This window comes from Cygnus olor, chromosome 1 (assembly GCF_009769625.2).
Source record: "Cygnus olor isolate bCygOlo1 chromosome 1, bCygOlo1.pri.v2, whole genome shotgun sequence".
NCBI lineage: Eukaryota > Metazoa > Chordata > Aves > Anseriformes > Anatidae > Cygnus > Cygnus olor.
Window position 1 is genome coordinate 44,813,659 of NC_049169.1, and position 21,366 is coordinate 44,835,024.

Here is a 21,366-nt window from a genome sequence, read left to right on the forward strand (position 1 = left end):
CTTATATCCCTTCCCAGTAAAAGCAGCGTGATTCGATAGGCCGAGAAGGAGATACTGCAAAAACAGCCAATGGAAAGGCGGATCGAGTTCTAACCAATGGAGACGAAAGACGGAGAGTAATGAGAGTAAGGAAGCGAGTCACCCAATGGAAACAGAGACTCGAGGAACCCCTAATTTGCATACGGTCACTATATAAGAAGGGAGCGCGTAGTCGCCGGATACACCTCAGCGGTTTCTGGAGAGGTGAGAGGAAGAGCAAGCTATGCCTGAGCCGGCTAAGTCTGCGCCCGCGCCCAAGAAGGGCTCCAAGAAAGCCGTCACCAAGACGCAGAAAAAGGGCGACAAGAAAAGAAAGAGAGCACGGAAGGAGAGCTACTCGATCTACGTGTACAAGGTGCTGAAGCAGGTGCACCCCGACACGGGCATCTCGTCCAAGGCCATGGGCATCATGAACTCCTTCGTCAACGACATCTTCGAGCGCATCGCCGGCGAGGCGTCGCGCCTGGCGCACTACAACAAGCGCTCGACCATCACCTCGCGGGAGATCCAGACGGCCGTGCGGCTCCTGCTGCCCGGCGAGCTGGCCAAGCACGCCGTCTCCGAGGGCACCAAGGCGGTCACCAAGTACACCAGCTCCAAGTAGAGTGCCGCGGATCCTGTTTTTAACCCAAAGGCTCTTTTAAGAGCCACCCACCTTTTCAATAAAAGAGCTGAGGCAGTGGTGATGGCTTGTAAATGCTTTTTTTCTTTTTTTTTTCTTTGTTTTTTTCAGATGTTATCTATTTGCATTAAGGCATAAGTTGCAAACATACCAGAGGACGTTTCACACAACCCTAAATGGACATGGAAGTTCACTTGTTTCTAGTTTGAGATAAACAATAACTAAGGATCATCGGTGTTCCTATCGGTGCCTGAACTAAGTGTTCAGGAGAGAAGACATTTGCTTCCCACCCCCCCCCGACCCGACGTTCTCATAAGGGGCAAGACCGCTAAAGCAGAGTGTTTAATCTCGCTTACAGCAGGCAAGAGGCTCGCGTGTGCACGACTTCACCGTTACCGTAGTCGTAGGCTAGCGGTAAAGCAACCCGGGCTGTTTCATTGCGCTGTTGCCCCCCGAGCACGGTGTACCCGCGGCCCGCTCCTGCGCTCCCGGCCATTTCTCTGCTCAACCCCCGCAATGGAAATCACCGCGCCGGGGGCATCGGAGGGGCGGGCGGGAGGACGGCGCTGGCGAGCCCCGCCGCAGTCCGACCTGAGTGAGAACTGCGCGGAGCCTCCCGGCAGGCGGCCCCGCCACGGCTCAGGGAGGGGGCGGGGACTGGCGGCGCTCGGCGGCTCGGAGCGCGTCCCCGTTTCCCCGCGAGGGGCAGGGCCTTAAGGGGAGGGGGGTGTGCGCTGTGGGGGGGCAGCATCCAGGAGGCGTTCCCGGTGCCGGAACGGCGGCCGCGGCCTACGCTTGGGAGGGTCGTGTCGTGGCCCTGAACCGGCAGCGGTCGGCGAAAGAGCAGAAGCAGCGATCTCTCGGGAGAGACGGAGGCCGCCGAGCCACAGATTTTTTTCCGGCAGCCCCAATGTGTGCGCGGGGCGGGGGAAGGGGGGAGAGGGACCCGCGCAAGGGAGCGGTGGGGAAGAGGCCGAGGCGCGGGCGGCGGGGCCGCGCTGCTCCCGTCCCCAGCATCCGCGTCTGCCGGCCTCGCCAGGCTGCACGCCTCCCACGCCGCTACTCGTGGGGGCGGCTCCGGCATTTCTCCTCGGGCAGCACGGCAGCCGGCGCGTAAAAGCTCCGGAGGGCCGGCCCGCCCGCGGAAATGAGCGGAGCGCTCAAGCACGGGGCAGGCTGCGGCGGGCGGGGGCAGGGGCAGGGGCAGGCGCTGCCGGCTCCCGGGGGGCGGGGCAGGCGGGCGGGCTTCCCGACCCCGAAGCGCGGGCTTTTCGAGCGCGCGCCTCGGCCAATGGCAGCCGGCCTCCCGCGGGCGTCCAATGGGCGGGGGCCCTCGGCTATAAATACCGGCGCCGCCGCCGCGCTCTCGCCACTGCTCGGTGCCGGGGACTGAGAGAGGGCGGCGGTGACTGGCGGGCGATGGCGCGCACGAAGCAGACGGCGCGTAAGTCGACGGGCGGGAAGGCGCCCCGCAAGCAGCTGGCCACCAAGGCGGCCCGCAAGAGCGCGCCGGCCACGGGCGGCGTGAAGAAGCCGCACCGCTACCGGCCCGGCACGGTGGCGCTGCGCGAGATCCGCCGCTACCAGAAGTCGACGGAGCTGCTGATCCGCAAGCTGCCCTTCCAGCGGCTGGTGCGCGAGATCGCGCAGGACTTCAAGACCGACCTGCGCTTCCAGAGCTCGGCCGTGATGGCGCTGCAGGAGGCGAGCGAGGCCTACCTGGTGGGGCTCTTCGAGGACACCAACCTGTGCGCCATCCACGCCAAGCGCGTCACCATCATGCCCAAGGACATCCAGCTCGCCCGCCGCATCCGCGGGGAGCGCGCCTGAGGCTCCTGCCCAGCCCTTCCCCCCTCTTCTGCTCCGGCAGAGGAGGCTGCACTCAGACCCAAAGGCTCTTTTAAGAGCCACTCCATCCTCAGAAAAGACTGTTATTACTTACGTTTAGTGGGGACGTTACATTAAATCTAAAATCTCTCTAAATGCATGAAAAACTGACTTCCTCAATGGGGTTAATTACAGTACATGTTATGGATAATAGCAGCTTGCATACCAAAAGCTTTCCAAAATCAGTTATAATCAGGCATAAACTAGGTCTAGATTGTGTGATTTCTAGAAAAAATGGATGTGATATTAGATGATAGTAACTACTGTATTAATATGGTAACCAGCAGAACCGTTACACTGTGTCAACAGCTTTTTATTGTGTCTAGAGTGGCTCTTAAAATGAAGAGCCTTTGGGTTTGGGGGTGGCAGGGCAGGAGCCTCAGGCATAGTGTAATGGTTCTGCTAATTACTATTTTCATAGAGTAGTTAGTTCTTATCACATCTACTAATACTACCACATTATTTTTTCTAGAAATCACACTATCTATATGAAAAAGCTAGTTTATGTCTGATTTTGGAAAGCTTTTGATATGTAGGCCTCCGTTGTCCACGACGTGTACTGTAATAATTAATTTCAGTGAAAAAATTAGTTTTTCATGAGTTTTCAGGAATTTAGGACTTAATGTAACGTCCCCACTAAACGTAAGTAATAACAGCCTTTTCTGAGGATGGAGTGGCTCTTAAAAGAGCCTTTGGGTCTGAGTGCAGCCTCCTCTGCCAGAGCAGAAGAGGGGGGAAGGGCTGGGCAGGAGCCTCAGGCGCGCTCCCCGCGGATGCGGCGGGCGAGCTGGATGTCCTTGGGCATGATGGTGACGCGCTTGGCGTGGATGGCGCACAGGTTGGTGTCCTCGAAGAGCCCCACCAGGTAGGCCTCGCTCGCCTCCTGCAGCGCCATCACGGCCGAGCTCTGGAAGCGCAGGTCGGTCTTGAAGTCCTGCGCGATCTCGCGCACCAGCCGCTGGAAGGGCAGCTTGCGGATCAGCAGCTCCGTCGACTTCTGGTAGCGGCGGATCTCGCGCAGCGCCACCGTGCCGGGCCGGTAGCGGTGCGGCTTCTTCACGCCGCCCGTGGCCGGCGCGCTCTTGCGGGCCGCCTTGGTGGCCAGCTGCTTGCGGGGCGCCTTCCCGCCCGTCGACTTACGCGCCGTCTGCTTCGTGCGCGCCATCGCCCGCCAGTCACCGCCGCCCTCTCTCAGTCCCCGGCACCGAGCAGTGGCGAGAGCGCGGCGGCGGCGCCGGTATTTATAGCCGAGGGCCCCCGCCCATTGGACGCCCGCGGGAGGCCGGCTGCCATTGGCCGAGGCGCGCGCTCGAAAAGCCCGCGCTTCGGGGTCGGGAAGCCCGCCCGCCTGCCCCGCCCCCCGGGAGCCGGCAGCGCCTGCCCCTGCCCCTGCCCCTGCCCCCGCCCGCCGCAGCCTGCCCCGTGCTTGAGCGCTCCGCTCATTTCCGCGGGCGGGCCGGCCCTCCGGAGCTTTTACGCGCCGGCTGCCGTGCTGCCCGAGGAGAAATGCCGGAGCCGCCCCCACGAGTAGCGGCGTGGGAGGCGTGCAGCCTGGCGAGGCCGGCAGACGCGGATGCTGGGGACGGGAGCAGCGCGGCCCCGCCGCCCGCGCCTCGGCCTCTTCCCCACCGCTCCCTTGCGCGGGTCCCTCTCCCCCCTTCCCCCGCCCCGCGCACACATTGGGGCTGCCGGAAAAAAATCTGTGGCTCGGCGGCCTCCGTCTCTCCCGAGAGATCGCTGCTTCTGCTCTTTCGCCGACCGCTGCCGGTTCAGGGCCACGACACGACCCTCCCAAGCGTAGGCCGCGGCCGCCGTTCCGGCACCGGGAACGCCTCCTGGATGCTGCCCCCCCACAGCGCACACCCCCCTCCCCTGAAGGCCCTGCCCCTCGCGGGGAAACGGGGACGCGCTCCGAGCCGCCGAGCGCCGCCAGTCCCCGCCCCCTCCCTGAGCCGTGGCGGGGCCGCCTGCCGGGAGGCTCCGCGCAGTTCTCACTCAGGTCGGACTGCGGCGGGGCTCGCCAGCGCCGTCCTCCCGCCCGCCCCTCCGATGCCCCCGGCGCGGTGATTTCCATTGCGGGGGTTGAGCAGAGAAATGGCCGGGAGCGCAGGAGCGGGCCGCGGGTACACCGTGCTCGGGGGGCACTGGCGATGCTGTCCGGCACGGGAGCATCAGCGCGATGAAATCGAACGAGTTGCTTTCCCTCTCGCCCCCAACAACGCTAACGGTAAGGCTGTTTGCCCTGTGAGCCTTATGCCTGCTATAAACACAGGGGAATATTAAACCCTCTGTACTTGACAGGTCTTACTCCTCATAAGGAATTCATAGGGGAAGCAAACGCTCCCTCTCCAGAACACCTTTATTTCAGGCACCCGTGGGAACACCGACGAACCCTGGTTATATTCTGAAAGTCTCAAACGAGGAACAAAAGAGGAAGTGGACTCTGTGTACGTTCAGTGACGTGTAAAACATGCCCTGGTAGGTATGCAACTTGTGCCTTACTACAAATGGGCAACGTCTGAAAGAGAAAAAAAAAGTATTGGCAAACCATCACCACTGCCTCAGCTCTTTTATTGAAAAGGTGGGTGGCTCTTAAAAGAGCCTTTGGGTTAAAAACAGGATCCGCGGCGCTCTACTTGGAGCTGGTGTACTTGGTGACCGCCTTGGTGCCCTCGGAGACGGCGTGCTTGGCCAGCTCGCCGGGCAGCAGGAGCCGCACGGCCGTCTGGATCTCCCGCGAGGTGATAGTCGAGCGCTTGTTGTAGTGCGCCAGGCGCGACGCCTCGCCGGCGATGCGCTCGAAGATGTCGTTGACGAAGGAGTTCATGATGCCCATGGCCTTGGACGAGATGCCCGTGTCGGGGTGCACCTGCTTCAGCACCTTGTACACGTAGATCGAGTAGCTCTCCTTCCGTGCTCTCTTTCTTTTCTTGTCGCCCTTCTTCTGCGTCTTGGTGACGGCTTTCTTGGAGCCCTTCTTGGGCGCGGGCGCAGACTTGGCCGGCTCAGGCATGGCGATCACGCTCTCCCCACCAACAGCACCGCTCCCGCTCTCACTCGCAGCAGCGCAGTGCCGCACCCGCCCGCCGCAGCCGCTCTTATAGCGGCGCGATGCAGAGCAGCGGCTCCACCGCTGCGCGCCGCCATTGGCTGGAAGTTTGGCTTTGTGTCGTCACCGAACGCCGGACTTCGACATTGGACGCCTTTGGATTCGCGCTGCCATTGGCTGCCGGCGTTCTGCCTCCTCCGCAGCCAATCAGCGCCGCCGCCGCCGGTCCGCCCGAGCTGAATATAAGGGGGCGGGGGCGGCCCCAGGCAGGTCGCTGCGTGCTGCGTTCCCTGGAGTGGCTGCGATGTCTGGGCGCGGGAAGCAGGGCGGGAAGGCGCGGGCCAAGGCCAAGTCGCGCTCGTCGCGGGCCGGGCTGCAGTTCCCCGTGGGCCGCGTGCACCGGCTGCTGCGCAAGGGCAACTACGCGGAGCGGGTGGGCGCCGGCGCCCCGGTGTACCTGGCGGCCGTGCTGGAGTACCTGACGGCCGAGATCCTGGAGCTGGCGGGCAACGCGGCCCGCGACAACAAGAAGACGCGCATCATCCCCCGCCACCTGCAGCTGGCCATCCGCAACGACGAGGAGCTCAACAAGCTGCTGGGCAAGGTCACCATCGCGCAGGGCGGGGTGCTGCCCAACATCCAGGCCGTGCTGCTGCCCAAGAAGACCGACAGCCACAAGGCCAAGGCTAAGTGAACAACGAGAATAGCGCCCGGGAAGTCCTTCCCATCGAAACCCAAAGGCTCTTTTCAGAGCCACCCACAAAATTCGTAAAAGAGCTAGATTGCTTTTTTTTTTTTTTAGTGTTATTTACTAAAAGAAATACCAATTTCTAACTGTATGTGAAATTATTTTTCCCTTACATGTGAACATTATTTCCTTTACTAGTCTCATTTTTTTTGGGGTAGTTGCACATGTCGATGAGCAAGGGAAAGCAGTAAGTAATGGCTGCTATCCTATTTTGTAGAACAAGATAAGAATTCACTTCTCTGGAAATAAAAGCAAAAAGCTTTCCCCATAATTGCAGTGAAAATTGGGAGTAGTATCAAGAAGTGTCCATATTTATCTCAATGGAGAAGTCATATGCATCAGTGTGAGTTGCCTCAATGTGAGTTATTCAGCAGATTTTACTGTATATTATGTTAACGTTGAACAGAGTATTTCAGCTCCTTTAGAGAATGTGTGGGTGGCTCTTAAAAGAGCCGTTGGGTTTAAGTGCGAATCAAGATTTTTCTTCTATGGGGGCTTACTTCTTCTTGGCTGCTGCCTTCTTTGCCTTGGCTGCTTTGGGCTTGGCAGCCTTGGGCTTGGCAGCTTTGGGTTTAACTGCCTTTGCCTTGGCTGGGCTCTTTGCTGCCGCTGCCTTTTTGGGCTTGGCAGCCTTGGCGGCCTTCTTGGGGCTCTTGGCAGCCTTCTTGGTGGCAGCAGCCGCCGGCTTCTTGGCTTTCTTGGGGCTCTTCTTCACCGCCGGCTTCTTGGGCTTCTTGGCGGCGCCAGCGGGCTTCTTGGCCGCCGGCTTCTTGGGCTTGGCCGCGGCCGCCCGCTTCTTGGGCGCCTTCTCCTTCACCTCGCCGGGCTTCTTGCTGAGGCGGAAGGAGCCGGAGGCGCCGGTGCCCTTGGTCTGCACCAGGGTGCCCTTGCCGACGAGGCTCTTGAGCCCCAGCTTGATGCGGCTGTTGTTCTTCTCCACGTCGTAGCCGCCGGCAGCCAGCGCCTTCTTGAGCGCGGCGAGGGAGAGCCCCTTGCGCTCCTTGGAGGCGGCCACGGCCTTGGTGATCAGCTCGGTGACGCTGGGGCCCGCGGGCCTGCGCGCCTTGGAGCCGCTCGCCGCCTTCTTCGGCTTCTTGCCGGCGGCCTTGGCGGCGGGGGCCGGGGAGGCGGCGGGCGCCGCCTCGGCGGCGGGAGCGGGCGCGGTCTCGGACATGTCGGCGCGACGCAGAGCGGGGCGCAGCGGCTGCCGGCGGGCGGCGGGGCCCTTATTTATGGGAGCGCAGCGGGCGCTGATTGGTGCGCTGCAGAGCCCGCCCCGCCCCGCCCCGCCGCCCGGCGCTAGCTCTCGGCTTGTGTTTCTTCCTCCTCGAAAAAGTGTGTTTTTCGTAAAAATTCGTCACCGCGGCACCCCGTTTCTTAACGGCGGTGCTGGGGACAGAAGGTAGTTTGGTCTTTTCGCGTTTCTTTCGCCTCAGGGTTAAAATGGTTTTCGTGCGAGGCTGGAATCCTTGAGTTTGGGGATTGCACGCAGAGCCGGACAGTAAGATTTTTATTTTTACTTTTGAATTACAACTCTGCTTCTGACAGCACTGCCATACTGGCAGCGGATTCGTGTTCCTGAGACGGTTTTTCATCAGCGTAGTCTAAAATGGAGGTAATCCCGAGTCATTTTCATCGCTTAAATTAGCTTTAAAAAGAAGCAAGTAACACAAAGTAGCCTCTGAGCTCTGAAACTGGGTTATGAGTTATTTCCCGTAATACGGCTTCATCTCTTAAAAATAATGAAACCTTCGGGCATAGTGCCCTATATAGCTTTACACAGGGCTTATAAAAAGTAAAAGAAAGATGTATTTCACCAGAAATGTTTACATTAAAACCAGGTCTTTTCAATTAGCTGGTATGTTCAACATCTTGTAAGAAGATAGAGAAGTTTTTCCTGTTTCCTTTATTTTTCTTTTCCTGTTTCCTTTATTCTTCTGCATTCTTGCATTAACCTTTTGCTTAATTATGTTTCTGTTTCTTTCTCCAAAAGAGTTCTTTTCATTAAGCAAGATAGGCACATTTGTTCATGTTTTTGGATTTTAAGACCAAGTGTCTATTTTTGTGCTTATCTTTGTACTGTACTTCAGGGCATTTTGTCAGCCCAATAGAGCACTTGAGCAAAAAATAATCAAAGTGTGATGTGCATGTTTTCCCTATGAAAAACAAATAATAAAATGTAGCCAGGTTAGACTGCAGGAAGTTCTTTAATATTATGATTTAAATCCAGTGGCTTAATCAATCATCTCCTTAGTACTACTGAGGTAAATTAGAGCAGGGAATTAAAGGAAACCGTAAAGAGGAAATTCTACAATACAAGGATAGTTCACTATTTCTCATTAAAATGTCTTTTTTTTTTTTTTTAATTTCAGGTCAAGAATGATGTTAAATAACCTGTGAGAACTTTATTTTGCATATAAGTGCATCTTTCTAAATTGAATTTCAATATGGCACAGTATTTGCTAAGTTTTGTAAATACGACCAATAGATTTCTCAATTCATATGCATGTACTTCCTGTCTCCTCTCCTTCTTAGCACTTCTTTACTCCAGAAGATCATGTGTGGATCTCTAAAGTCATAATTAGTATTATGAGTTTTAATAATGTCCAGGTTATAATGAGAGAGATGTTTCCGTTGGCATGTCCTCTATATCATACTCATTTTAATATTCAAGTTATTATTATAATCCTGTATTTCATTTGTCCATGAATACATGAAACACAGCATTAAATATGTAAAACATAGCCACAAATCTTCCATCTTACAGCACATATTTTTTTCTCTGTATGTAAACATTAAAGCATGGATCAAGATAGCCAGTGCCATAGTCCATGAGACTTGTAGAAACAGGATCCAAATAGGACCCGTCCAGACAGAATCTGTCTAGTGGCTACTGGATGAACCCTCATGAAAACAGAAAATAACCCCCACTTTGCCTTCCAGTTATTAACTGCTGCTGCAGAAGAGATCATAAACATAACTAAGGTGAGAAGACAGGATGCAGCAGCAGGCGTTTGTCTTGCTATGAGGCCTCACATGAGATGGAATAACATACAACCACAGCACAGATTTTCCATTTCTCAGCACTTTTCTCAGCACATAAAAAGCCAGCAGGCTTTTTTTTTCCTTTTTTTTTTTTTTTTTTTTTTTTGTAGGTCATTGGGGAAACTGCTTAAACAAAGAAATGAGGCCATAGCAGCTTTTGGAAAATTCTTCTCTTGGCTTGTCCAGGTTGCTGAGGCAGAGCATTGTTCGTTCCTGTTATCATGAATTTCCCTTCCCCTGTTACAAGGTCAGAGAATGGCAAAACATGCACACGCACATACATGAAAAGGAGCTCATGTTTTGAACTGGCAGATGAGAAAAAACAGGGTGGCGGGGGTGGTAGGGGGTGCGGTTTCTTTTTCCAAGCCGGGAGTCTGTGATGTGGGATAAACTGAATATGTATAAAATGAATTTCTTAGGATGGGCTGGATAGAGGAGTTACTTGTTCAGAAACATGCAGTACAATGCAGGAAAGAATAGGAGACCTTAGTAAATCATTCGATATTATGAAAATGCAGTCATTTGACTTTCTTCAATTCTTCTTTCAATAATATAATATCACACACACATTCTTGTAGATTGGGGCAATAGTGGGGACAGTTTAAAGATCGTTGGTGGTGCTAGTACCCAGTGTGAGAAACTGCCAAGAGATGTGGTAGCATTCAAGAGTGGCTTTTTTCTACAAAAGACAAACAACAGAATGGCATCACATGCAAAAGTATAGCAACAACAGAAGGAGATCAAGTGAATTTGGAGCTAATATCTATACCGATGCTGAATTTCATTAACACTTTTTATATGTGATTCATTTAGATTAATTCTGACTTTTGGGTAGTCCAGATATACCCAGAAAATAAATGAAGTCACAAAGTCACTCAAGGCAATGGAAATCTGTCAGGCTTAGGATGGTTTGTGGTACACTTTTCAGCTATGGATGTGGGATTTTATTTAAAAATTGATTTATCTTGCTGTTCTAAATAATAATACATTTTTACACAAAAAAAAAAAAAAAACAAATAAAAAAAAAAACCTTTTGTATCTCGATAGGAAAGAGTTACTATTGCATACTGCTCAGTGCCCGGGACTGATTCTTCCCCATAATAAAAGGATTTTATTATTCATAGAGTTTTAAAATTCCCAGATAGATCAGTATTATTTTTATATAAGAAAATGATAGCCAGAGGCAGAAAGTTTGCCGTTATCTAGTTAAAGAGGTCTATACAACCTTTTCCATTTTTGTTAAAATGAACTCCCTGCAAAATTATTCAGATTTCAAACATTCAGTTTTAGTTTGATGCAAAGCAAAAGAGAAATAGCTCCTTGATCATTCCGGGCCACGTATTGAGTCATTGAACAGCTTGGTTTGGAAGGGACCTTAAAAATCACCTAGTTCCAACCCCCCTGCAATGGGCGGGGATGCCACCCACTAGATCAGGTTGCCCAGGGCCTCATCCAGCCTGGTCTTTGGCACTTCCAAGGATGCAGCACCCACAACTTCTCTGGGCAACCTGTTCTAGTGCTTTACCGCCTTCTGAGTGAAGTATTTCCTCCTAACATCTAATCTAAATCTCCCCTCTTTTAGTTTAAAACAATTCCCCCTTGTCCTGTCATTATCTGCCTGAGCAAAAAGTCACTCTCCATCTTTTTTATAAGCTTCCTTTAAGTACCGAAAGGCTGCAGTGAGGTCACCCTGGAGCCTTCTCTTCTTCAGGCTGAACATCCCCAGTGCTCTCAGTCTTGTCCAGGTAGTATAACCATGTAACCACAAGATGGTTTGCCCACTTTGTCTAACTAGAAACAAGATAACTAATGTTAAATAAATGAAAGTTTTCAAGCAGGGCTATCAGTCAACCTGTAAAAGATAGAGTTGCTGTTGGCCAATTTCTATCTCACAGCTTCCTTTGAAATTAAAGGGGTGTCAGCATAGCTATCTAACATCAGCCAATTGCTTCTTATAGTTACATATCATTTGATGAATTACTTTGGAAAGAGCCTGAAGAATACACTAGCAAGACACAAAAGATGGAATAGTTTAAGATTTTGCGGCAATTGTTGATTTAACTTTTTTTTTTCCAAAATGGGCATACAACCTATTTTCTCATAATTAATATAAAAGTTGAATTTTATAAAACTTGTTATTAACTATTAAGTAATATATATATTTTTTCCAATTGTAAATTCTATTCTACACTCTAAAGTTATCCCTCTTGACTTCATTGGTACCTCCATATAAGCTTGCATTCCAGGTAATTGGTTCTGCACTATCAACGTCATTACACTCTCCCTGCCCCCCAGAAAATTACATTTTAAGGAAAGATTAAAAGCAAGTGTGGAAATTGACAGAAGTTGCATGTGGGGAAGATGACAATTAAAAAAAATCAGCACAAAAGTAGCATAGAACTCGAGCTACTGACAAGCTAAAAATATGAAAGTAAAAAAATAAAATAAAATTAGAAATATAGGAAGAAACAATGGAGACTAGAGAAGTAGAGAATAGGCTAACAAGGCACATCTGCAAGAATAGGAAGTGAAAGCATTGTATGTTTTCCAAGAAAAAATAGAATAAACGTGTAGTTTTTGCTAGATTCCAAGCTCCAAATTAAGGCATAATTTCAAGAGTCAGTTCAGCTCAATCAGTCAATATAAAGTTTCATTTCAATGTGATATAAATACAAAATGAAATATGAAAATGAAATGAAAAAATACAATATGAAAATACTACTGTTCTGGATTACTTTATATGTGTATATCAATGATTTCTAAAAAAGTTTAACTTTACTGATAAGAAGTGCAGATTCAAGTAGAAAGTAGCCATTCATCATTTTTCTTTTCCATTTACCTTATTCCTTTAATAAGCTGGGCATGTCACAGGAGACACAGCGTATGACATGTCTGGAAAAAGTATGCAGCAGTTTGGAGACCAGAAGGATGTGTAGAATGGAAACTCTGTGTACCACTGATACTGAATTTGAATATTTCTAGTCGTTCAGGCAAACATTCAGGATCTTTTTGGCAAATGCGAACATGTCAAAAATCACTTTCCAATGCCACATTAACTTGACTGTTTCTTTGCTGCAGCACACGTTGCGCGTGTCATCCAGCATCTCCCAGTGCTGCATGTTTGGACCACTGCTCTCTGTCCTGTCCCTGGTGGAACAGCGGCTCCTTTCCACTGCAGCTTTACTCTGGAGAAGGAGGAGGCATTCTCCTAGGCTGTCCACTCCACAAACAGCCTCAGTAGAAGTGCTGGTTTACCTGGCCAAGTCTTTACTTGCACTTCAAGACTGTGAGAACGAGATGTTAATTTTGACTTCTAACCGGCACCTGCAGGAGTGTGGGTATATGTTTTGTCAGGGTGAAATAATAATTGGCAGATGTGTGACAGTACACCTCGTTGCAGAACTCCAAAGTCCTGCATGGTCTTCTACATCAGTAGGCAGTGCAGGCAGATGCGGTGTGGTTGAGCTGCTTCCTAATTGCCTGGTGCCTTGGCTCAGGAGAAAATCTTTGATCAGTTCTGGAAAGAAGTACTAAACAGATGGGAATAGTGCCACCAGCTGCGGTACTTCAGGAGGAGGAAGACATCTATGCTACCCTTCCTCCTTGTAGCCTGCAGTGTATGAGCAGCAGAGGACTGCAAGATGAGCACTGAGAACACAGATGAGATGCTGAAAAGTTGGTATTCATGGCTCCTTCCCAGACTTTTTGAGGTTGGGAAACCTATGTATTTCAGGAGTTGGTAGTCCTTTCCTTCTTGGTGATACCCAGCGAATTATAGTATTGTGTTGTTATGTTTTTTGTTTGTTTGTTTCTTTTTTGTGTGTGTGGTTGGTTGGTTGGTTGGTTGGTGTTTTTTCCTCCTATAAGCTTTTTCACTTGTTTCCTCCAGTCCCTATCCTCTGTTTCCTCCTTCCCCCTCATAAATAAATAAATAAATAAATAAATAAATAAATGTTATAGGCCTTACAGAGCATTCTGGAAACTTCCCTAGCAAGATTTCTCTACATCCAGCCCAGTATTCACAGGATGAGTCTTGGTACCAGCAAAAGCACCGGGATATTCCTATTTTTGGTGATGCCTTCCTAACATGGCTTGTGGGTCCTTACCCTGGCTACGTCACCAGTCAGTAGAACCACTGCATAGGACTGTGTGGGTGACCAGAAATATCCACTTCCCTGTAGGACACTGCCAACTATCTCCTGGGCATATGGGCACCTGAGGCAGGTGGTCAGTGCTGCTCAGCTTTGGTTCACAGGTTCCCTGGGGTTCTGGTCTCTCCTTAAACTATTCAACCATTTACATCACTGTGTCACCTCTGCCACTGTCTACCTCCTTTGTCCATTCTTTTCTTGCTGTAGATCAACCCCTGTGTGCCTGACTGCACACAGACAACTGAGGCAGGGTGGGGAGGGTGGTATCTGTTCTTTGTTCAGTTGGACAAAGGAATGATAAAAATATCTTCTTTGGTGCTTAATACCTGCTACAAGCTTCACCTGTCTGTCTAGACCAACCACAGTGATGTTCAGCACATTTCTTTGCTGAGTTGCTATAGTTCAAAACCTCAATCCAGGGACACAAAGTGGGCGCATTTGATGAGGCAGGGAGGAGGTAGATTTTACATGTTTAATAATGTCAGGCTTTGCTTGCATGCTGTAGAGAAGAAATGGTTCATCCCTGGGAGAAGGAGTGCTGGTGTGTAGCAGATTCCTGGAAACGAGAAAAAATGAGCAGGAGGCACCTTCAAATGGGTGAGGTGGATGAGAGGGAGAAGAGGCGAAAGAAAGAGGAAGCAAAGACAGAGCAGGCCGATGGGCGGTACTGTTGACACCTATGATACTTTGCAGTCAATATTCATTCAAACAGCAATCCTGAACTGGGTCGTTCCAAGTAAGCAATAGGTCATCTTTACACAAATCAAGGGGAATCTACCCTGATATTAACCCAGCAGCGGGTATCTTGAGAATCCAAGATATCCTGCCACAAGTTGCCTTCAAGTCTGGCAAACGGAAAGGGGGGAAAAGGACCTAGAAAAATGAAGCATGGTTTCCTTGTGGGAACAGAGTCCTGTCGAGTGCAGAGGCATAAGCAGAACTGGAGTGAAATCTTCCTCTATGCAGTTAACACGGTGTACAAGGCATTTTTGTTCTGTATTGCTGGATAAGGGTCGGATTTTCCATCCCATGGAACCAGAACCCAAAACTCTTCTTCCAAATGTTATTCTGTGCTCAGGGAATCCACTCTTCGGTAAAAGTGGAAAGCACACAAAAGGCCAGGGGAAGCACAGGCTGGTTGTGTCTCTGCGTGCTGTTCCTGTGGGAAAGACAGTGCTTCAAGAGAACAAAAGGGTGCTAAAACCGCTTCTTTAAAATGTGCAGATTTCTTTTTTGTCTTAAGTAAATTCCCATTTCCTTTGACATCAGGTTGGTAGACCCATGCCTGAGGAATGATTTCAGCTTCCTCTTTCTCAGCTTTCCATCTAATTTAGCACAATGTGTCTAGCAAGGCATCTAACAAACCTTGGTGACTAATATGTTTTTGTTTTCTTATGCTTGTGATTGCCTGATGAACTCCCAAAAGAAAACTGGTTTATGCTGCCTGGTGAACCTTATGTTGCTGATTCCAGCTGTTTTTTACCATCTCTTTCCATGGCATTTACCCTTCTCTCCCAGACAATATGTAATACGCACCTGTGTCTATTAGAGAGAGTATTTGGCAGGCAATAAGTGGCAGAGAGATGACAATTGCTTGTCTGCAAAATCCAATAATAGGGTTTAAATTTAAAAACTCTTCCTCTTATAAATAATAATAATAGTAAAAAATGAGAGTTTCTAAGGGTACAGGTCATATGCAAATCAAAGTGTTAAGCTATTTGGTAAAATATTTGCTCATATCAGTGATGGTAGTCATAGCTCTGAGGAAAGGAGGCACTTTCACACTTTGTCTTCATCTCATGCCAAGATGTTCCTACAGTTGTTAACTATTCAACTATGCTGGGCCCATATGAATTTGTTCTTGTGTGGCTAACGATAGCACAGAAAATCAATGAATGATAACTATCATGTGTAGCTCTTAATTAGGCAGAGGGTGGATTTCCTGCATAATTTGTGCAAATGAGAAAGTGTTACTGATGGATGGGAGGTTGGAAGACTCCTGGAAAACTTGCCCCTAGTGTGGGCTGAGTGAAGGATATTGGCTGATGAAGGGCACGGTGCTGGGTTGTCCCAAGTGCCGCCTATGCATATTGCCCTGTGCCACACAGGGTGAGGGGCCACTTCCTGCTGGGAGCTCTGCTGGAACCTCCCTTCCCATGCAGAGATCCCTCCTGCCAGGCTGTCCGTGTGTGGAGCTTGGAGCTGCAGGTGTAGCTACCATGTGAGGCAATGGAGTGAGTGTGCAGGCCTAAAACTCAAGGGAACTGAGGAGGAAACAGCTGGGGAAAATGGGGAGGAGAGGGAGCAGTGGGGGCTGGTGCTGTGCAAGCAGGTCAGTGCCCTGCTGTGACTCAGTCCTGAGTCTGATTGCTGCGGGCTGTCCTCTCTGATTCTTCATTTGTGGTTATTTGCTGTGAGGGATGGGCTCAGTAATCCAGTAAGAAAGGGGTGAACGATGCTGTACGTGAGGTGGACACCACAGCACTCTGTGTCTTGACGCAGCAGAAGGAAGACCTGATGTCCTTGCCCAAGCGCTCCGGGGTCCCAGCACGGAAGACTTATTACAGTGATCTTTGAGACTGCTTGGTGTTGCTGCATCCCAATTTTCATCCAGAAAACAACCGTACACCCCCTTAACGGTAACATCCGTGGGTAACAAATACCCTAACATCTCCGGCCACGGGCTAGGGCCCTCCCGCCGCTGGTTTTTCTCATCAATGAGTGACGCAACCCTTGGCGGCGGCGTCCATCGCCATTCCGGCCAACAGGGATCGACGCTGCACGGGCTTAAATTGCGGCCTGAGCTGGCCGAACACGCTGTCTCTGAGGGCACTAAGGTGGTCACCCATTACACCAGCTCAGGTACATCGCTCCCATATCAAACCTTTGTGACTCTCATGGCTCTTTTCAGAGCCACCCACTTTTTCATTTGAAAGGCTTCTTCAGTGTTCTCTGTCCTGTAAACCTAGCTTGCATAATGCCTTTCAAGACCACCTTAAATATATATATTTTTTTCATTCTGCTGTTGCAGTTTTCCCACTGAGGATGAGATCTGTTACTTGACCTTATAAAACGTATGGTGCCTAGAAAACTCGGGAAAGCCCGTCAGGGGGCAGTAGAGGCTGGGAAATCACAAAAAGTAACAATGCTAGACCTCATCCGTCTGAATACTATTCCCCGCTAAAATAATTCATGGTCTTGCATTAGCAACCTTAGAATAGAGAAATATTATGAAATACCTAATAATCTCCTCTAATGTATGTTTTAAGTATAAGATAAATGTTTTCTTATTGGATTTGTTAAAGATTTCAAAGGGTTTAAGTATATTTGCTTATGTACGTTACTGCTAAAGTAAAGCCGATACAGGAGCAAGAACAAAGGACTGAGCATCGACACAACTTTCCCTTTCTGCCCTTGCACACACCAGGGATGCTCATTGAGCAGTATCACACATGCACAAGAATTGCCACAAGTAACTAACAGTGTAGCCCAGAGTAGTACAGTAAAGGGTGGTGGTAAAGAAGCTACTAAAATCAAGTCATGACTATGGCATAGAAAGCAATTAATTTGTGTGCAACCAAAGCATCAGGACCAGCAGACAAAATTATAGCTATAACACAAGGACTATTAAGTCATCCATATTGAAGATGTATTTAAGTTCAGAAAACATGCTCTTGGTAATATTTAATGGAAATTAAAGCCCTTTCAGTGAAAACTTGGGTGGCTCTGAAAAGAGCCTTTGGGTTAAAAACAGGATCCGCAGCGCTCTACTTAGAGCTGGTGTACTTGGTGACCGCCTTGGTGCCCTCGGAGACGGCGTGCTTGGCCAGCTCGCCGGGCAGCAGGAGCCGCACGGCCGTCTGGATCTCCCGCGAGGTGATGGTCGAGCGCTTGTTGTAGTGCGCCAGGCGCGACGCCTCGCCGGCGATGCGCTCGAAGATGTCGTTGACGAAGGAGTTCATGATGCCCATGGCCTTGGACGAGATGCCCGTGTCGGGGTGCACCTGCTTCAGCACCTTGTACACGTAGATCGAGTAGCTCTCCTTCCGTGCTCTCTTTCTTTTCTTGTCGCCCTTCTTCTGCGTCTTGGTGACGGCTTTCTTGGAGCCCTTCTTGGGCGCGGGCGCAGACTTGGCCGGCTCAGGCATGGCGATCACGCTCTCCCCACCAACAGCACCGCTCCCGCTCTCACTCGCAGCAGCGCAGTGCCGCACCCGCCCGCCGCAGCCGCTCTTATAGCGGCGCGATGCAGAGCAGCGGCTCCACCGCTGCGCGCCGCCATTGGCTGGAAGTTTGGCTTTGTGTCGTCACCGAACGCCGGACTTCGACATTGGACGCCTTTGGATTCGCGCTGCCATTGGCTGCCGGCGTTCTGCCTCCTCCGCAGCCAATCAGCGCCGCCGCCGCCGGTCCGCCCGAGCTGAATATAAGGGGGCGGGGGCGGCCCCAGGCAGGTCGCTGCGTGCTGCGTTCCTCGGGGTGGCTGCGATGTCTGGGCGCGGGAAGCAGGGCGGGAAGGCGCGGGCCAAGGCCAAGTCGCGCTCGTCGCGGGCCGGGCTGCAGTTCCCCGTGGGCCGCGTGCACCGGCTGCTGCGCAAGGGCAACTACGCGGAGCGGGTGGGCGCCGGCGCCCCGGTGTACCTGGCGGCCGTGCTGGAGTACCTGACGGCCGAGATCCTGGAGCTGGCGGGCAACGCGGCCCGCGACAACAAGAAGACGCGCATCATCCCCCGCCACCTGCAGCTGGCCATCCGCAACGACGAGGAGCTCAACAAGCTGCTGGGCAAGGTCACCATCGCGCAGGGCGGGGTGCTGCCCAACATCCAGGCTGTGCTGCTGCCCAAGAAGACCGACAGCCACAAGGCCAAGGCCAAGTAAACACATCTACAACAGATCTGGAAACAACCCCAAAAGGCTCTTTTCAGAGCCACCCACAAAATTCATAAAGAGTTGAGTCATACTTTGTAGTTTTGTTTTTTATAATGAATGCTGATGCAAATGTGTAAGTTGTTTCATGTTAGTGTTTGTCCTAACACTACCTGTCTGGGTGGTGATAGTTACTTTTGTGACTTTTTTTTTTTGGGTGGGGTGGGAGAACAGATCTTTCAGGGTGTTAAGCTTTTGCAACATATCTTAGCAAATGTACTTTGGTGTTGCTGTAAAGTCTCCATATGGCTGTAACTACAGGGTAATACATAATAAAATCAATGCATTATTCTGTATTATTTTTGCTCTTATTTGCCTGTCAAATGCAGGGCTGAGGCGTTCAGCCTGGGTGCTGCATGAGTTCTACTAGGGGTTGTGGTGTTTCCACCGATCTGGAACCGGCATCCCACAGCGCTCGTTGGCTGCGTGTGCCCGGGGTACGGAGCCTCTCGCAGGCAACTCATTTTCAAACAGGGGGAGGGAAGGAAAGCAAACAAAAAACGCTAACAAAATAAAAACATACCGAAAAAATAACATGCAGCCCTGGTTCTTTCCCAGGGGGAAGGATTATCGTTCCCTGCCTCAGGCCCCTCAGTAATTTTCTTTTTATATCGGCTCGTTAAAGCTGTTACATAGCTTGGCAGAGTTGCCCGAGGCTTTCAGGCGGAAGAAGGCTGCCGTCGCCCCGCTGCCCCCGCGCTGCGCTGTTGCCGCAGCTTTCGGTTTCGTTTTTCCATCGCTCCCGGCCGGATGCGCCGCGTCTGGCCCGGAACGCGCGGGGAGCTCCCAGCTCCCGGCCGGCTTCGGGAGCGGCTCGAAAGCTGTCGGGCTCCCAGCGGGATGCGATGCGCCCTTATGGCAGCTTCAGCGTTTTCTTTTGTGTCGCTCTGTTTGCCTCCGGCGTCTTCCTCCTGGCTTCAGCGAGGCTCCTCGGATTTCCCTTCCTCTACCCCCCGGTACTTCCCAAGAAAGATGTGGGCTAACACATCTGTACACCTGGTGTTAATTGACTTCAGCTTTCCTTAAATTGATTTGGGAATGTTTTCCCAGTCCGGGGGAGGAAAGTCTCCACTCCCCATCTGTTTGTTCCACGGTGCGAAACTGTCTTTGTATTGGCCACTGAGGATTGCAGCAGAAATGCAGGAGGGGCCCTTTGAACCCCCCTGGGTACACCTGGATCATCCCGATGTTGTGTGAGAGGATCTTAATTCTAGCTCCTATACTGTAGAGACTTTCAGAAGAACAACCTTGGGGATTTTTTTACCTTATAAATGAGTACTCTGGGATCAAAAGTTCAAATGCAAAGGTATGGAAGATACGATATTCATAATTATTTTTGTAAATGTCCCTCCTAGTTCCCTGTTGCATAATTAATTTTTGCGTTATATATCTGTAGTTTCCAATCATATATTCGGAAAACAGAGCCTTAAAAACAGTAAATAAGCCTATAGGGCTGTGTGAGGTCTGAACCATGAAGGGTCTCAGGCCTCGAATGCATTTTGTACAGCCAGACACTTCCGTGGAGGTGCTTCATAAATGTGAACTTCCAGAACTGGGTAAGTGGATGGATTTTTGTTTTTATTTTTGAAAACTTTTCTTATAAGGTGAGCGTGAACACACTGCGTCTCGCCTAAAGGGCCCAGAGAAATTATCGGTCGCTTCCGTACTGTCACCTTGGTTTCTGAAAAGGCATAAAGAAGGAGGAAGGATCGAATGCCTGCCACAAGGAGTCACGAAGGACTCAGCACCCTGGGCGAGCCGGGGCTGCGGGCGGCCTGGCCCCGTTCCGGGGCTGTGAGGACCGGTCCGGCCTCGGGGCGGAGGGGGCCGGCGGCCGCCAGGGAAGAGCCGGAGGAGCCAGCAGGGCACGGCTCGGGCCGATTCAAGGCGACAAGCGGGGAGGGACTCGGGGCCCAAGCCTCCGAAAAGCCCGGGGTTGCAAGAGACGCCTGGGAAGTGCAAGAAAAGGGTCGGGGGTTTCCGCGAAGGGCAGATTAAAAACTGTAAATAACCCCCCGTTGTTCTGAAGCTTCCCGATGTCCACTGTTCCTTAAGCCCTGAACCATTTCCTCCTGAGACATCCGTTCTGTCATGCAAATGTTCCCAAGCGGAAAACTATGCAAAATTAAAGAGCTGCTGAAGACTCCTCTGCCTTCGTGGTGTTGTCAGAAGGGTTAATCGCTCTGATTGTTTTTATCAGCATTTTAGACCACATCAATGTCTGATTTTTGTCCGTATCAACAAATGTGCAATTGACGGTTGCTATTATAAACCTGCAGTACAACACACGCTGTTTTTCCATGGGGTTTTGTGACATTTTAAGTAGCAGTGTAAGACTAAAACTGCTCTAGCTTTGGTAACTGGCCTGCTCTTTCCTCCAAGACCTAAATGTGCATTACAACCATGTGACCAGCTCTGTTCTTCCATGGGCTTGTATCAGTGATTTCAAACAGCAGACTTTACGAGTTTCTCTGTGCAGGGAGTGAAACAGATTTGGACAAATTGGGCTTCTTGAGCCAGCTTGGCTCAGCCCAGGCAACCGTATTTGCCTGCAGTGCTGTTAGCCTGGTCTTGTGCAGAGCACACCGGGAGCTGATCTGTCCAAGGAACTATTCTGATGTGTAGAAAGACTGGGGATATCTCATTCCTATGGTAATGATCGAAAAAAAAAAAAAAAAAAAAAAAAACCACTAATTGCAGAACAGAGAACAAATGGGTTGGCATCGCAGTGGTTGCTACTTGCTGCAAAAGGAAAAGTGAATGCACACAAGAGAGGTATACATTTCTTCATACCTCTGATGCTGCACAAAGGTAGTGCATGTGTTTGTGTTTGTCAAAAATAAGTGGAATTAACTTTTTAGTTAAATTTCAACGTCATTTTTTACAAGGAATATTTTTT

At 50.6% G+C, this 21,366-nt stretch overlaps 8 protein-coding genes and 1 long non-coding RNA gene across 9 annotated transcripts; 5 read left to right on the forward strand and 4 right to left on the reverse strand.

The window, feature by feature from the left end:
- The first annotated feature begins 262 nt into the window (after positions 1 to 262).
- On the forward strand, positions 263 to 732 carry LOC121069450 (histone H2B 7-like). The gene has a single exon (XM_040555660.1). The coding sequence runs from the start codon at positions 263 to 265 to the stop codon at positions 641 to 643; it is 381 nt and encodes a 126-aa protein (XP_040411594.1). The 3' UTR covers positions 644 to 732.
- Positions 733 to 2,035: 1,303 nt separating this feature from the next.
- On the forward strand, positions 2,036 to 2,921 carry LOC121069389 (histone H3). Its single transcript, XM_040555543.1, has one exon. It carries the CDS (start codon positions 2,081 to 2,083, stop codon positions 2,489 to 2,491), a length of 411 nt encoding a protein of 136 aa, XP_040411477.1. The 5' UTR covers positions 2,036 to 2,080; the 3' UTR covers positions 2,492 to 2,921.
- A 266-nt stretch (positions 2,922 to 3,187) lies between these two features.
- On the reverse strand, positions 3,188 to 3,758 carry LOC121069380 (histone H3). The gene has a single exon (XM_040555532.1). The coding sequence runs from the start codon at positions 3,711 to 3,713 to the stop codon at positions 3,303 to 3,305; it is 411 nt and encodes a 136-aa protein (XP_040411466.1). The 5' UTR covers positions 3,714 to 3,758; the 3' UTR covers positions 3,188 to 3,302.
- A 1,131-nt stretch (positions 3,759 to 4,889) lies between these two features.
- LOC121069471 (histone H2B 7-like) lies at positions 4,890 to 5,694 on the reverse strand. Its single transcript, XM_040555711.1, has one exon. The coding sequence runs from the start codon at positions 5,559 to 5,561 to the stop codon at positions 5,181 to 5,183; it is 381 nt and encodes a 126-aa protein (XP_040411645.1). The 5' UTR covers positions 5,562 to 5,694; the 3' UTR covers positions 4,890 to 5,180.
- Positions 5,695 to 5,841: 147 nt separating this feature from the next.
- Positions 5,842 to 6,428, forward strand: LOC121069492 (histone H2A-IV). Its single transcript, XM_040555758.1, has one exon. It carries the CDS (start codon positions 5,902 to 5,904, stop codon positions 6,289 to 6,291), a length of 390 nt encoding a protein of 129 aa, XP_040411692.1. The 5' UTR covers positions 5,842 to 5,901; the 3' UTR covers positions 6,292 to 6,428.
- Positions 6,429 to 6,726: 298 nt separating this feature from the next.
- On the reverse strand, positions 6,727 to 7,519 carry LOC121069332 (histone H1.11L). Its single transcript, XM_040555431.1, has one exon. The coding sequence runs from the start codon at positions 7,517 to 7,519 to the stop codon at positions 6,842 to 6,844; it is 678 nt and encodes a 225-aa protein (XP_040411365.1). The 3' UTR covers positions 6,727 to 6,841.
- A 109-nt stretch (positions 7,520 to 7,628) lies between these two features.
- LOC121069514 lies at positions 7,629 to 16,331 on the forward strand. The gene is made up of 3 exons (XR_005819473.1): positions 7,629 to 7,960; positions 9,501 to 9,637; positions 12,469 to 16,331. It is a non-coding gene; the product is annotated as an uncharacterized LOC121069514 (long non-coding RNA).
- A 526-nt stretch (positions 16,332 to 16,857) lies between these two features.
- On the reverse strand, positions 16,858 to 17,798 carry LOC121069466 (histone H2B 7-like). Its single transcript, XM_040555696.1, has one exon. The coding sequence runs from the start codon at positions 17,687 to 17,689 to the stop codon at positions 17,309 to 17,311; it is 381 nt and encodes a 126-aa protein (XP_040411630.1). The 5' UTR covers positions 17,690 to 17,798; the 3' UTR covers positions 16,858 to 17,308.
- Positions 17,799 to 17,963: 165 nt separating this feature from the next.
- Positions 17,964 to 18,763, forward strand: LOC121069404 (histone H2A-IV). The gene has a single exon (XM_040555568.1). The coding sequence runs from the start codon at positions 18,030 to 18,032 to the stop codon at positions 18,417 to 18,419; it is 390 nt and encodes a 129-aa protein (XP_040411502.1). The 5' UTR covers positions 17,964 to 18,029; the 3' UTR covers positions 18,420 to 18,763.
- Positions 18,764 to 21,366: the final 2,603 nt, after the last annotated feature.